This window comes from Mastomys coucha, unplaced genomic scaffold (genome assembly GCF_008632895.1).
Source record: "Mastomys coucha isolate ucsf_1 unplaced genomic scaffold, UCSF_Mcou_1 pScaffold15, whole genome shotgun sequence".
Lineage (NCBI taxonomy): Eukaryota > Metazoa > Chordata > Mammalia > Rodentia > Muridae > Mastomys > Mastomys coucha.
The window spans coordinates 73446567-73461750 of record NW_022196897.1 but is presented as its reverse complement, the minus strand read 5'-3'; the positions used below and the strand labels follow the sequence as shown (position 1 = coordinate 73461750).

At 36.4% G+C, this 15184-nt stretch overlaps 1 protein-coding gene and 1 pseudogene across 1 annotated transcript; one reads left to right on the top strand and one right to left on the bottom strand.

The window, feature by feature from the left end:
• Window positions 1-4428: 4428 nt before the first annotated feature.
• On the bottom strand, window positions 4429-5434 carry LOC116092124 (olfactory receptor 10AG1-like). Its single transcript, XM_031373479.1, has one exon. The coding sequence runs from the start codon at window positions 5418-5420 to the stop codon at window positions 4476-4478; it is 945 nt and encodes a 314-aa protein (XP_031229339.1). The 5' UTR covers window positions 5421-5434; the 3' UTR covers window positions 4429-4475.
• Window positions 5435-12328: 6894 nt separating this feature from the next.
• On the top strand, window positions 12329-13331 carry LOC116092123 (annotated as a pseudogene).
• The last annotated feature ends 1853 nt before the right edge of the window (window positions 13332-15184 follow it).

The window sequence follows — 15184 nt, the reverse complement described above, 5'->3', positions numbered from 1 at the left end:
TATTTGGTAATATATATATTATTTGGCTATATATATACACATACATACATATACATAATAATAATTAGTGAAAAATTAGCAATGGATTTGGAAGAAAATGTGGATATTAGTGGAAGGAAAAGGAAATTTAAATGAAATTTATTGTTATCTAAAAAATAAAAATAACAAATTCACATGGGCACTTTAGGAAGAAGGAGGAGAAAGAGCAGGGAGAAGGAGAAAAGAAAGTGTGTTTGTTTCTAAAAGGATTTCTGACTTCATGTATCTGTGCATGTGTCTTCTGGAGAGAATCTGTAAATATTGGAATGTACAAATATACATTTATATTTGTACTTCACTCGGTGTAACTTCATATCTGCCCTATGATAGTTAAACGACTTTTTGAAAATTTAAAACTATAAGAACCAAAATACTTCATTATTATTCTGTAGTAACAAAAGTGATTTAGTGAAATTTGATGGTAAGTCTGCGAGTATTAGAATCAAAGCTAAATGGAACAGAAAGTATAAGGGTCAAGGATACTATGCTAAAATTTCATTGATTCAAATGTCAGCCCTGATTGTTTTTTCCTATTGTTGTTTATTGTAAGGAAAATGTGTTTATTAATCTATATAATTATTATTTTTTATTGTAGACATACTTCATTCTCTCTCCATCCCCAACCTATGTTCTTCCCCAGTTTCTCCTTCCCACCTGTGCTTTCAAGAATCTCAGAAGAGTGGCCAGATAATCTTGGGTCTCGGCTCTCTGAGCGCATCATTGATTAGCACTGGGTTTTGATGACCTGCAGCCCTCTGTGTATTCAGAATCCTTGTTTCCAGCAGCAAGCCTGGCTGTGACATCACTTCCTGTCTGCAGACCTTCCTCCTCTCAAACACTATCTTATGGAAGCTGATGAACTTTGGGAACCCTACAGGAGAAAACTGCTGCCCGTGCAAACTCCTTCAGCTCCTTGGGTCCTTTCTCTAGCTTCTTCATTGGCGACCCTGTGCTCAGTCCAATGAATGGCTGTGAGCATCCACTTCTGTATTAGCATGATACTGTCAGAGCCTCTCATGAGACAGCTATATCAGGCTCCTGTCAGCCTGCACTTTCTGGCATCCACAAGAGTGTCTGGGTTAGGTAATCACCCAGATTGTATATGGGAAGGATTCCAAGCTAGGACAGTCTCTGGATTGTCCTTCCTTCAGTCTCTGCTCCACACTTTGTCTCTGCAACTCCCTCCATGGGTATTTTGATCCCCTTTCTAAGAAAGAACGAAGTATCCACACTATGGTCTTCTTTCTTCTTGAGTTTCTTGGTGTTTGTGGATTGTATTTTGGGCATTCCTAGGTTCTGGGCTAATATCCACTTATCAATGAGTGCATAACATGTGTATGTTCTTTTGTGATTGGGTTACCTCACTCAGGATGATATTCTCCAGATCCATCGGCTTCCCTAAGAATTCCATAAGTTTATTGTTTTTAATAGCTGAGTAGTACTCCATTGTGTAGATGTACCACATTTTCTGTATCCATTCATCTGTTGAGGGATATCTGGGTTCTTTCCAGCTTCTGGCTATTATAAATAAGGCTGCTATGAATATAGTGGAGAATGTATCCTTACTATATGTTGGATTATCTTCTGGGTATATGCCCAGGAATAGTATTACTGAGTCCTCAGGTAGTGCTATGTCCAATTTCCCTAGGAATCGCCAAACTGATTTCTAAAGTGGTTGTACCAGCTTGCAATCCCACCAGCAATGAAGGAGTGTTCCTCTTTCTCCACAACATCACCAGCAACTGCTGTCACCTGGGTTTTTGATCTTAGCCATTCTGACTGATGTGAGGTAGAATCTCAGGGTTGTTTTGATTTGTAGTTCCCTGATGACTAAGGATGTTGAACATTTCTTTAGGTGCTTCTCAGTCATTTGGCATTCCTCTGTTGAGAACTCTCTCTTTAGTTCTGTACCCCATTTTTATAGGGTTATTTGTTTTTCTAGAGTCTGACTTCTTGAGTTCTTTGTATATATTGGATATTAGCCCTCTATCGGATGTAGGGTTGGGAAAGATCTTTTCTCAATTGGTTGCTGTTTTGTCCTATTGACAGTGTCCTTTGCCTTTTAGAAGCCTTGCATATGAGGTTCCATTTTTCAGTTCTTGATCTTAGAACACAAGCTATTGGTGTTCTGTTCAGATAATTTTCCCTGTGCCCATGTGCTCAAGGCTTTTCACCACTTTCTTTCCATTAGTTTCAGTATATCTGGTTTTATGTGGAGGTCCTTGATCCACTTGGAGTTGAGCTTTGTACATGGAGATAAGAATGGATCGATTTGTATTCATTTCCATGCTGACTGCCAATTGAGCCAGCACCATTTGTTGAAAATGCTGTCTTTTAGGCTGGTGAGATGGCTCAGTGGGTAAGAGCATTGACTATTCTTCCAAAGGTCCTGAGTTCAGATCCTAGCAACCACATGGTGGCTCACAACCATCTGTGATGATCTCTGACACCCTCTTCTGGTGCTGTCTGAAGACAGCTACAGTGGTTTATGTCAGAGCAAGCAGGGATGGAGTGAGCAGAGTTCCTGATTTCAATTCCCAGCACCCACATGATGGCTTGTGGCCATGTATATAGCTACAGTGTACTCATACACATAAAAAAATATATCTTTTTAAAAAAAAAGAAAATGCAGTCTTTTTCCACTACATGGTTTTAGCTCTTTTGTCAAAGATCAAGTGACCATAGGTTTGTGGGTTCATTTCTGGATCTTCAATTCTATTCCATTGATCTACCTGCCTGTCACTGTACCAATGTATGCAGTTTTCTTTTCTTTTCTTTTTCTTTCTTTCTCTTTCTTTCTTTCTTTTTTTTTTTAATCACAATTGCTCTGTAGTACAGCTTGGTGTCAGGGATGGTAATTCTACCAGAAGTTCTTTTATTGTTGAGAATAGTTTTTGATATCCTAGGTTTTTGTTTTCCAGATCAATTTGCAAATTACTCTTTCTAACTCTATAAAGAATTGAGTTGGAATTTTAATGAGGATTGCATTGAATCTTTAGATTGCTTTTGACAATATGGCCATTTTTTACTGTATTAATCCTGCCAATCCATGAGCATGTAGAATTTATAGAAATAATATAAATAGCTCACCTAAATTTGTCACAGATTTATAGATTTGTAGCAACAGGGAAGAGAATCTGCACAATTTAATTTTTAGCCAGACTAATACTGAAACAGCTAATACTGTCATCCATAGTCCTTCAGTGGTCACAACTAAAAAGTCCATTAAGATTTGATCAAGCCCCAAAGCATCTTTTCTAAGGCCTAAATTTCTGGGTTCTAGAAAATTCTATGCAAGCTTTCAAAGGAGAGAAACAAACAGCCCCAGTCAGTTTCAGTATCTATGAATCACAATTACTAGTATGTCAAGATATGTGTAAGGGTTAATTAAGTGATACTCCCATTTTGTTGGAAACCAATCACTGTCTAATTAGATTTAAAACCCATTTAACAGCAGAAAATCTATGTCTAGTCCAGAAAATGTAGCCAGCTTCCTGGAGTCTTAGGAAAGAATCTACTGCCTCCATGTTTGTTGTTCAACCTAATTACATACTACATTCAAAATCTTTTCTTTAAAACTATAAGTATAGGCACAAATCCTCATCAAAACAGCCTCATTTTAAAGCAAATAGAAACCACAGAAAACAACAACTGAACACAATGCAGAAATGAACCCCCCCAAAAAAATCTCAAAAAACAAAACAGTGGAGATCTCAGAACCAAGGGATACATCCACGCTACAAATATTTTATCTGAGAACATGATAATGGACCCAGTAAAGAGATTTTAAGAGTCAGGGTACAAAAAAGGTTGCTGTAATAAAACAGCATCTTGTAGAAATGGCTACAGAAACAAAATCAATATAATGGCAACACCAATGGACATGTCAACACGGAATAGCAAATCTCCTGGAGTTCTAGACTTAGACAGAGAACAACATGAAAATGATGACAACTGCCCTAAATTGTATAGATGTATGTACACACACAAACCACGGATTTAGAAGATGGAATTAATGTTTATCATCTATCTATCTATCTATCTATCTATCTATCTATCTATCTATCTATCTAACTATCTACCTATCATTCTATTTATCATCTAGCTATGAAAATCGATCTACATTTATTGTTTTATCTATCTTTCATCTATATATCAACATACCAATAATAATCAAAGAAAAAAGGCCACATTTTTGAGAGGAAGGTAATATAAGTAACATGGGGAAGGTAGGAGGAAGAGACATTATAGGGTTTAAAGGAGAAATACCGAAGGAAAAAGGAATTATATTTTTAATTATAGTATATTAAATTTAAAACATAAATACATATGATAGCATAGACACAGTTACAATGTAAAATGGAATCAACAAAGTTAAAATAATTCTCATGAGTATGGAAGAAGCTATTTATTCTCTTGAACCTAAGCTGATGGCTCTAAATTTTAAGTAAAAGCCTTCTAAGTGCTGCAATTACATCCTTGTTCCTGAGACTGTATATTAGGGGATTGAACATGGGAGTCACAATTGTGTAAAATAGAGAGAGCAGTTCATCAGTTCCTACGGAATGAATGGACTTTGGTCTCAAGTAGTTAATGGTAGCTGATCCAAAAAATAAAACCACTACCACTAGATGTGAAGAACAAGTGGAGAAAGCTTTTGCCCGTCCTGTGGCTGTTGGCAACTTTAGAATGGTAGCAATGATTTTGCTATAGGAAGCAAGTATCAACATAAAAGGGGAGGCAACAAAAAACATAGCCACTAGATACACAGACAGCTCATGCATTGAAGTGTCCCCGCAGGCCAGTTTGAGAATTGGGGGAACATCACAGAAGAAGTGCTCTATTATATTATAATTGCAGAAATGTAGAGAGAATATTCGACAAGTTTGTCCGATCTGGACTGGGATACCACCGAGCCAAGAGCCCACTGCCAGCTGAGTGCACTTTGTTGGGTTCATGACTAGAGGATAGTGCAGAGGGTTGCAGATGGCCACATAACGGTCATAGGACATCACAGCCAGCAGGAAACACTCAGTGGCTGCTAGAATTAGGAAGAAAAACATTTGTATAGCACAGGCCAGGAGACAAATTCTTCTATCTTGTGTCCAAAGATTGTAGAGAATTCTCGGAAGGGTGACTGATACATAACAAATTTCCAGAAATGAAAAATTGGCCAGGAAATAATACATGGGTTTTTGTAGTGCAGGATCAACTCTGGTTATGACAAGTATAAAGCTGTTTCCTATTAAGATAACCACATACATTATAGAAAACATCCCAAACAGAAATGTTTGCAGGTTAGGAAGGTCAGAGAACTCCAGTAAGAGAAACTGTGTCACTGAAGTTGCATTATCCACGGCACTGTTCTCTGAGTGTTCCATCTGTGGACATGATTCAACCAGAATTGCAATTATTTTACTGTGACTATCTATAGCTTTATCTACAAACTGAAAATAGCATCATACCTAATGCCTCAGTTTCATAAAAGAAACTAAAAATGTGGTAAAATATATTATCAGGAACTAAATAGGCCCATGAAAAACATTATTTATCATTTTTTTATTTTTACTAGATGTTAATTGGTGTTCCAGTTAATAACAATGAAGTATGTCACTTTCAATGATTTTCTACTCAGAGACAGAACTCCAAACTAATATACAACTTATACAACTGTTACTTATACAATGATTCAGTTCTTTCAGTTAACATTTTTTATTATTATTTAATGTGTATATGTGAAATTATTATCATGCTTAATGTTCTTTTTAGGTTAATAAAGATTTATTTTATTATTTTTAATTTAATTTTCATACAATGTTTTAACCATTTTTTGTCACCTCATTCTAGATCCTCCCCACTGTTCTACAATCATACTTTATGTTCTTTCTTGTCTCAAACTCTGTCTCCAAAACTTGAAAATCATACTAATCAAAAGCAGAATAAGAAAAACAAAATAAAACTATAGAGCACCCAAAGCAAAGCAAAACAAGCAATCTATTTTGTATCTTCCAACTAATCATGGGCATGGCATATGGTTTGTATATCCACTGACAATGCAACAGAGAATATTGACTTCCTATTTCCAAGCAGGCATCAATTGTAGATGCATATGTGGGAATTACTTTAATTTTATCTACTCTTACAGAAATAACTCAATTCTCATTTGTTTTCAATACTTCTTAAGTAATTTCTACATTAAGCAGTGTTATTTTTAAAGGGAAAGGTGAAATCCACAGCAAATAGGAGGCAGACCACCAGTCATATTGTAGACTTATGTTTTAATTGTGTTCCAAGATTTTAGCTCTGAAACATAGGTACAAGTTGAGGTCATACTAATTTGAAAAATAAAACAGAATTGTACGATGATAGGAATTTGATGTTATAATTTATTTCTTTTTCACAATTATTCATGTGAAACATTAATAGACTAAATATAATTATTAAATGTGAAATTGAATTTACTGAAAATTTGATGAGCTGAAACTAGTAGGTAGGAGTTCTAATTATGAAGGTATGACTTTACCCTCAGATGTGCACAACAAAAAGGTTTTTTTTTTTTTTAACTTCACTATATGGTTAAATTCATGTAATGTTTATTCATCAACTTAATTCAATATAAAAACTAATTAGGTAGACAATATTAAAGATTTTTTCTCATTTTGCTAGAACTAGAAACTATTAGGTATTCTGAGTTTGTTCAGCCAAATACTGCCCACAAAACTGTCTCCTTAAAGATCTCACACAGAGAAAATGCCATCTTTTTTTCCTTTCATTATATGTGCTCCTTCTTACACTTTCCCCTCTCAGTCCTTACAGTATAAGTAAAAGAATGCATGTCTACTTTGAAATAAACTAGGTTTATAACATTTAAAAAAATCACTCAAGGAACAGATTCACTTCTACTTTTCTAATTTAAAAAAATATTTATTATACCTCCCTGATTTTCTGCTTGGTTTCATGGAGGGAGTCTTGCTTTCAATTCTGAAAAGAAGAAGTAATTTTACTTACATTTATAAATTTCTTCATTGAAAACCACATGGAAAGGAGGCACTGCAATTATATGATTCAAGATGTTCTTAACATTCTCCTTTTTTGTTTGTTTGTGGTTCTGATCTAATGTAAGGTTTCATGTATGCTATAGAACACTTTACTAGTAAAATTTTTCCTTAGCACAGTTTCTTCAAAAATGTCTTCAAATATTTTGATAGGTCTGCTTTATGTTTCTAATGATTGGACAACACTTTTGCAGTTCTTTAGAACTGTGTCATCACAGTAAGAAAAATAAAAACAATAGGCTTTTAAGTTAAAATCTTGGCATATTTGATTGATGTACCTTACCTATATTTAACTGACATCCTCTTTTGAAATATTGATTTCAGTTACTGTATCATTCACTGTGATACTAAATAGAACATTTAACAAAGAGTATACCCAACTTTTTTATTTCTCTGACCAAGTGTTGAATAAATTGAAGATGATGAATAAAAAGTTTTATGACTTAAATGTCAAAAGGAAACATGTTAATATTTCCAGATTAGTATAAATATTAACTCTTAGCAATCAGAAACACTTTGGGAAATAGTAGATTACCAATTGATTTCAAATTATATTTACCAACATTTTGATCAGCTGTTATAGTTGGAATTCCAGATTTAGTACAGATACATTTAAATAGGTGCCTAGTCAAAAAATAAAATGACCTTGTACATATTAGCTCTAAGATAATGATATTATTAACAATAATTTAAATAATTTTTCCTTGATTTTTAAAGTTTACATTTTAAAAATCTGATTTAATAATGTCAAATATTGGAACAATAGTCACCTAAAATAGTATTTGTAGCTATAAAAAACAGAAATCCATGACTCTTTTTCAGTATTTTGTATGATTCCATTTGAATGCTGACATTTTTAAGAGAGTAAAAGTATAAGTATAGGTAGGTTTGATATTTGTCAAAAGCGGCTCAAGGGTATCAGTTTGGACTTTAAGAAAGGTATCTTACCTTTACTGATTGATACATTTCTGAAAATGAAAACAAAATTAGTTTAACTGTACCTAAAATTTTTCCTTTTGTCAAAGACTGACCATCTTCTAATATATATTCTATTGGCAGAATACATACTGCAATTTCAGTGGTAGATGTGCATTACTCTGGGGATAAATTCCTTCCCCATGTTATATTGTAATTGAATGAAACATTTCCTTTTTTGCCATTCGTTTAAGATAATAAGAAAAACAAACACATGAAGAAGACATATCTTGAGCTATGATTATTATGTACCCTTGCTCTTCTCTTTTGTGCATGATTATTAAGAAAACAAAAAACATAATAAACTAGAAAACATGTTAACTTGAGATTTTTGGCCACTTTTTGAAGTACTATGGATAGTCCCCATGGACACATAAATATGAAGAAAGAATTCCCACAATATTCTAACTTCCCAATTCTTTAACCCCTTAAAATCATATATTCCATATATTCACTCAGGAGCACAATGTGGGCGCATATGTGCGCGCGCGCGCGCACACACACACACACACACACACATGCACACACATTAAATAAATAGATATTTAAAATTAATTATAAAGTGTTGGGCTGGCGAGATGGCTCAGTGGGTAAGAACACTGACTGCTCTTCTGAAGGTCCTGAGTTCGGATCCCAGCAACCACATGGTAGCTCACAGTCACCCGTAATGAGAGCTGACGCCCTCTGCTGGTGCGTCTGAAAACAACTACAGTGAATTACGCCAGAGCGAGCAGGGCTGTCAAAGGTCCTGAGTTCAATTCCCAGCAATCACACACATGATGGCTCACAGCCATCTGTACAGTTACAGTGTACTCATGCACAAAAAAAATAAATAAAATAAGTCTTTAAAAAGACTTATTTTATTATTTATTGTCATATCCTCTTTACTAACTTTGCTATGTTTCATATATCCTCAGGAATTGTATTTGAAGTGAATTCTTACTATTCCTTAGAAAATAACTTGTGTGTATTCTTAGAATCAGTCTATTGATGTTTTGTAACATATGGCTATATTTCAACAGTATTTTTAAACAGATCACTCTTTATTATAATAATTGTTACTTGTATATGTACAAAGAATGTAATTTCTCTCCTGTGATTCTAATATTATAAACGTTATATAGCTATATGCACTTTACTGACTACAAATAGGAGCTTGATATAGCTACTTGATAAGCAGTTTCCAACATGTGTAAAGTTATTGTTAAGATCTTATCCCCAGAAAGAAAATAAAAAGACAAAACCTAGATTTATGATTTTATGATAAGTTATTAATTTAGGTAGTCATATTTAAATCAAACTCTTTGCATGTAAAAATGCATGAGCCTTTGTTAGTCCATTTTCAAATACTGTTGACACTAATTCACTACATTAAATTATGTTTTTCCAACATATGATTCAAAAAATTATGGCCTTCTAACTGAGCCTGTTACATTCATCATGTCAAAGTTCTTTTTTTTACAGTGAATATTTTACATATTTTAATAGGATTTAACATTGAATGAATTAGAATTTATGTTAAATATTCCACTCATAGACTTAGTAACAAAGTAGCTTCAACTTTACAGATGTTTAATTGTGAAGAGCTATCATTGTAAAACTGATATTGGCAGAGAACTAAAAGTAAATAATTTTGTTATTTTATTATATACATATGCAAAAGTATATTCAACAGTTAGTGCTCAAGGAATGTTCTTGTAAATCATTTACATCAAAATTTTGTAAGAGGGTATAAGTAAATAAAAGAAATGAAACTAAGCAAAACAAAACAGCATTTAGGAAGACAACCATTTCATTTATAAATATGTTTTTACAGGCAAGGTGAAATATCAAGGATTTCCCAAAAGAAGTGATTGGTGTGGTGGGGACCAGCAAATGATATAGAGAAACTTTATGTTGTTTGTGCCCTACCAGTACTGGAATTCATTCTACTGAACCAAGGTCCAGCTGAGAGCATGCTCTGCAGCTGTGTCTTATGACTAGAGAATAGTACAGAGGGTTACAGATAGCCACATAAAAGTCATCGTCCATCACATTCAGGAGAAAGTACTCTGTGGCTCCCAGTGTAAGAGTGAAGCACCTTTGTGCAGCACAGGCAATGAAAGAGATAGCTCTTCTTTGAATCCCAAGATTGAAGACCAACCTGGGAAGATCAATAATAGACATATAACATATCTCTAAAAAGGAAAAACTACCCTTGTGATTAGTACAATGTTGCCATTGCCCAATAGGATAAAGGAATACATACTTAACAGTCCAAGGAGAAACCACTGGAGATGAGAAATTCAGAAAATGATAGAACAAATCCCTTTAATGATTCTCTGAAGGTTTTGGTTGGTGGTTTATTGTGAAGCAAGTTCTGTTGACCCAGATTATTAACTTTCCTTTTAGGGTAAGAAGCACGTACTTAAATATTAGACAAAAAATATTAGTGATAATCATAGTAATTATTTTCAACTGTAAAATCTACATTTTAATTTAATAGTTTTAGAACATGTTCATGATTTACAAATACAAACTTTGAAATTTCTTTTTTTTCATTTTTTTATAATTTATTTTACACTCCATATTTTATACTCCCCTTTCCACCCTCCTACTCCTCCGCATCCCATACCTCCTCCCTACCCCCCTGTCTCTACATGGATGTCCCCAGGCCCCACCCAACCTGACCTCTAAACTCCCTGGGTCCTCCAGTCTCTTGAGGTTAGGTGCATTCTTTAACTTTTATTGATATCACATTTTTCATGGCTTAAAATTCTAATATGTACTTCACTATGGCTTCCATCAAATTCATCGCCTCTTTCTTCAATAATTATTATCATATATATATATATATGATATATATGTAAAACATATATATACACATGTAAAATGTGTGTGTATTAATATGTGTGTGTTTGTGTGTGCATGTGTATTCCTAGGTATTGACTGTTGATGAATCCATAATATGTTACATGAATGTATGTTTACAGGGCTGATAGTTTGGCAGAGGTGTGATCTTCCTTTGTAAAAACCCTTTCTCGGTTTCCTACTGTACTCTGATTCCCAAGGGCTTGCCAATTAAAATAACACTTGAATATGACTAATATGCATCTAATTATATATAAAATTACTTGAAGTAACCATAACATCTGTAGTGTTCTATATAATATCTAGTTATATTTGCTTTTATAAATTAACTTTAATTCCTCCAATTTTTCATGCAAATCTTTTTTAAAAAATATAATTGATTATTTTTCCATGTGAAGATATTTATTATGGAGAGTAAGATCTTAGAGCAATCAACTCTCATATAAGTCCTAAACACTCAAGACTCCAATGAATCTTTGTTATACTTTTCTGTGTATTTCTTCCCCATTCTGAAACCCTAGTTCCAAATAAACGTTGGAACATTGTATTGGATTTTCTCTTAATCTTTCCTATAATGTTTATTTTGCTAATGTGAAGTGACATGAGAGCTATTGTATTGATGCCCATATATTCAGATTCTAGGAAATAGCTGTTGTTGGAAACCATGACTGTGTTCTATGGAGCACCATCTGAGTGCTTTGTGGACTGCACTTCTTGTGGGAAGCACCCCAGGAGACTCTCCTGGATGCCTAGCAGGGACCAATGTGACAGAATCTGCAGCATCAACTGTTTTCTCTGGGACTGACTTTGAGGTGATCCCTGTCCTCTAGTATAACACTATTCAGTCTTCTTGGCAGCATTGTCTTTCACTTTGTAACAGGTACAGCAATAACAACAGAAATGTCTTTTTAGTGCTCAAGTGGACTTATTAAAAATACATGATGGGATGGAGATACTGATTACTGACTTCACTCAAAACCCAGTTTTAAGAAAGGTAAAGTAGGGATCATGCAATTTATTTGAGGCACATAATTACTCTCAAAAAAGTAGATGGAATTCTGTGACTCTGAAAACAGCCCTAGCTAGAATGAATCAGATAATTTAATGAATATACATAAACATGAGGACATTAGTTCATAAATAAGGAACTCTGTATAGGTATCAGCATTTCAAAAAAAACAAGAGCCTCGGTATCGCGAGAAGATAAAGAGACGGGGTGGGGGGAACTCTGAAAATCTCGCTGCTGGGGGAAAAAGCAAACTGGAAGTGTCTAAGCAATTCTCGCGAGAAGTAGAGTGTCTTCTTCAGTGAGGGGCAGTTGTGCAGAGGTGCACCACACGTGGTGCTCCTCAAACTCCGAGTCAGGGTCTTGTCTAGTTTGACTCTTGGTTAGTTTTGGAATCATGGAGATGTAGAAGGAAACCACTTCTCCGCTCGTGCCCTCAGTGGCCCGCGTGTGGAACCTGGCCCCCAATGTGCCTGCATGCAGGAAATGATAGTTGGAGGCTGCACAGTATGGTCTGATGGTTCCCTTCTTCTGGGACCTCTAGCTTGAGTGGTCGCTGCTGGGTAAGTTCTCTGATTTTTCAAGGATCCTAGTGCGGCCCCCAAGGAAGGTTTCTGCTCTGCTGACGTCCAGACCAAGGCTGGAGTACCTGGCCTCATTTGAGTGGGGGACAACGGGATCCTAGTGGCTTCTGATTCAGGTGCTGTTGAATTGTGGGAGCTAGATGAGAACGAGACACTTATAGTCAGCAAGTTCTGCAAGTATGAGCATGATGACATTGTGTTTACTGTCACTATCCTGAGCTCTGGCACAAAAGCAAAGATTTCCGCATCAAAATTTGGGACCTGGCTCAGCAGGTGTCATTGAATTCATACGGAGCTCATGCAGGACAGGTCACCTGTGTTGCTGCCTCTCCCCACAAAGACTGTGTTTCTTTCATGTAGTGAGGACAGTAGAATTTTGTTCTGGGATACCTGCTGTCCCAAGCCGGCTTCATAGATGGGCTACAATGCCTCTGGCTTCCTTCCTATCTCCCTGGCTTGGCATCCTCAGCAGAGTGAAGTCTTTGTTTTTGGTGATGGGAATGGATCTATCTCCCTCGTGGACACCAAGAATGAGCTGTACCCTCAGCTCAGCTGTGTACTCCCAGTGTGTCACTAGTCTGGTATTCTCTCCTCACAGTGTCCTCCTCCTGGCTCATTGAAGACTGTTGACTTGCTGTGCTGGATTCAAGCTTTTCTGAGGTGTTTAGAAGTCGAGCCCACAGAGACTTTGTGAGAGATGCTTCATGGTCTCTTTTCAATCATTCCCTACTTACCACAGTTGGCTGAGACCATCAGGTCATCCACCATGTTGTGCCGTTAGAGCCTCTCCCAGCCCCTGGACCTGACAGTGTTGTGGAGTAGAATGGATTTCAGAAAAAAACAAAACAAACCCTCATCTTCAAACATCTACTTGCTTGCCCTGCCTTCCATTTATGAGTGCACAGGAGCCTTGTAGAGTATTTTTACTCCCTGGTCCCTAGCAGTAACTGGCAGATTCTGAGCCTGAGAGAGGCTGCGTCCCATAGTGACTTGGAGGAAGAAACTTCCTTTATAAATGGATGTATGTGAGTACACTTGTGAGTGCGGTGTATAGTTTCGAGTGGAGAAAATTATCCTTCAGCTTTCCCAAAGCAATGCTCTTTACCCTCGACAAAGTAACCAGAGGATTTTATGCTTCCTGTGTCTGGGAATTGGCTATGTTGTTAGGGATATGGAATGCAGGTATTCCTAGATTTTGGGGAATACTCAGAGGTACATAACTTATTTTTATATAGAGTTTAATTCACTACTATGGAAATCACTTCCATATACAAAAATCTAGCCCAGTGTACCTTGAGAAGACAACAGTTTTGTACAAATCCCTATTAAACTGAATCAAATCCATTGCATGGGTGAATAAATTTAGCCCTGCAGTGTAGTGCTTGCTCACCCTTTCCTTCCTTGGTGTTGTGTATGAGAGATGAGTGTTTTCCTGTCGTAGATTTCACAGATAAGTTTTAGGGATGGTGGAGCACTTAAAGTGTTTCAGTGAAGTGAGAAAACTGACATGGATTGTTACAGAGAAATCTGTCATTTTTCCCACCTAAAATACCCTGAGAACTGATCTGGGTGCCTTCCAATGGAGAGCTGAAGTCTGAATGCTGGATTTTCGGACTCCTAAGATCTGAGATCCAGCGTCAGGGAAACTCTTAGAAATACCGAAAGGTGAAATAAAGACTTTTATCATTGATTTTTCCTCCCCAAAGCTGTTATTTATTACCAGCTTCTCTGGTGAATCACCAGAATGTGGTGTCGGTCTTAACTGCCCACTGTCTTTGTATTCTACTGTATTCTACTCCATTAGAGATTGTGGATCTGTAACTGATCTTATTGGAGCTTTCCAACTTTTGTTTAAGAAAAGCACATAAAATGAGAGCCCTGAAGAAAAACAAAAAACCAAAAAACAAACAAACAAACAAACAAGAGCCTCGGCCAAGAGTCAACAGCACATTATGCTAAGAAATTAGATCTCCTTATCTTGGCTACCTGCCATGCCCACTCCAGTGAAGTCTTGTGACAAGCCCAAAAGTTTGGCCATGGGCCAGAGGTGTACAGCTTCAAAGGAAGCCAGCCTCCTGGATGGCATCCCCTAACTCAGATGTGTTTCCAGATTTTTCTTTGCTATGGTCAATGGAAGGTCTCATGTGCTAGGTGCCTACCAAGATATGATTTACTAATAGCTGGACAAAATTGGACATTGCTTTCTGACCTTTACCAATGTTCCAACATCTTAGCCAAACCCTGGCTTGAAATTTCATAAAGAATATTACCCATCCAGATTAATTGCCTCTGGCTTTGTTAGAAACATTATAAAGGGGAGAGGGCATTGAAGCTTACAGAATAGGAGATTTATCACAGGGCAAGGTCAAGTAGAATCTTCATTTTCAGTCACTGAGCCACTCCTAGGAATTAGCAAGAATGAGACTTCCTGAGATAAGTCTCTACTAGCCCAGAAGATTAGCATAGTGGGCAATTTACTAAGGATGGGCGGGACTTTGAGCGGAGTGTGTGTGTATGTGTGTGTGAGACAGTGAGCAGCAGAGCGAGTGAGAGAGAGAGAGAGAGAGAGAGAGAGAGAGAGAGAGAGAACAAGAGAGAGTGCATTCGAGCTTTGAGCCTCATGTAGTCCAGAGGGCTCAGGCTGGGGGAGGCGGGGCATGCAGCAACTGTCTAGA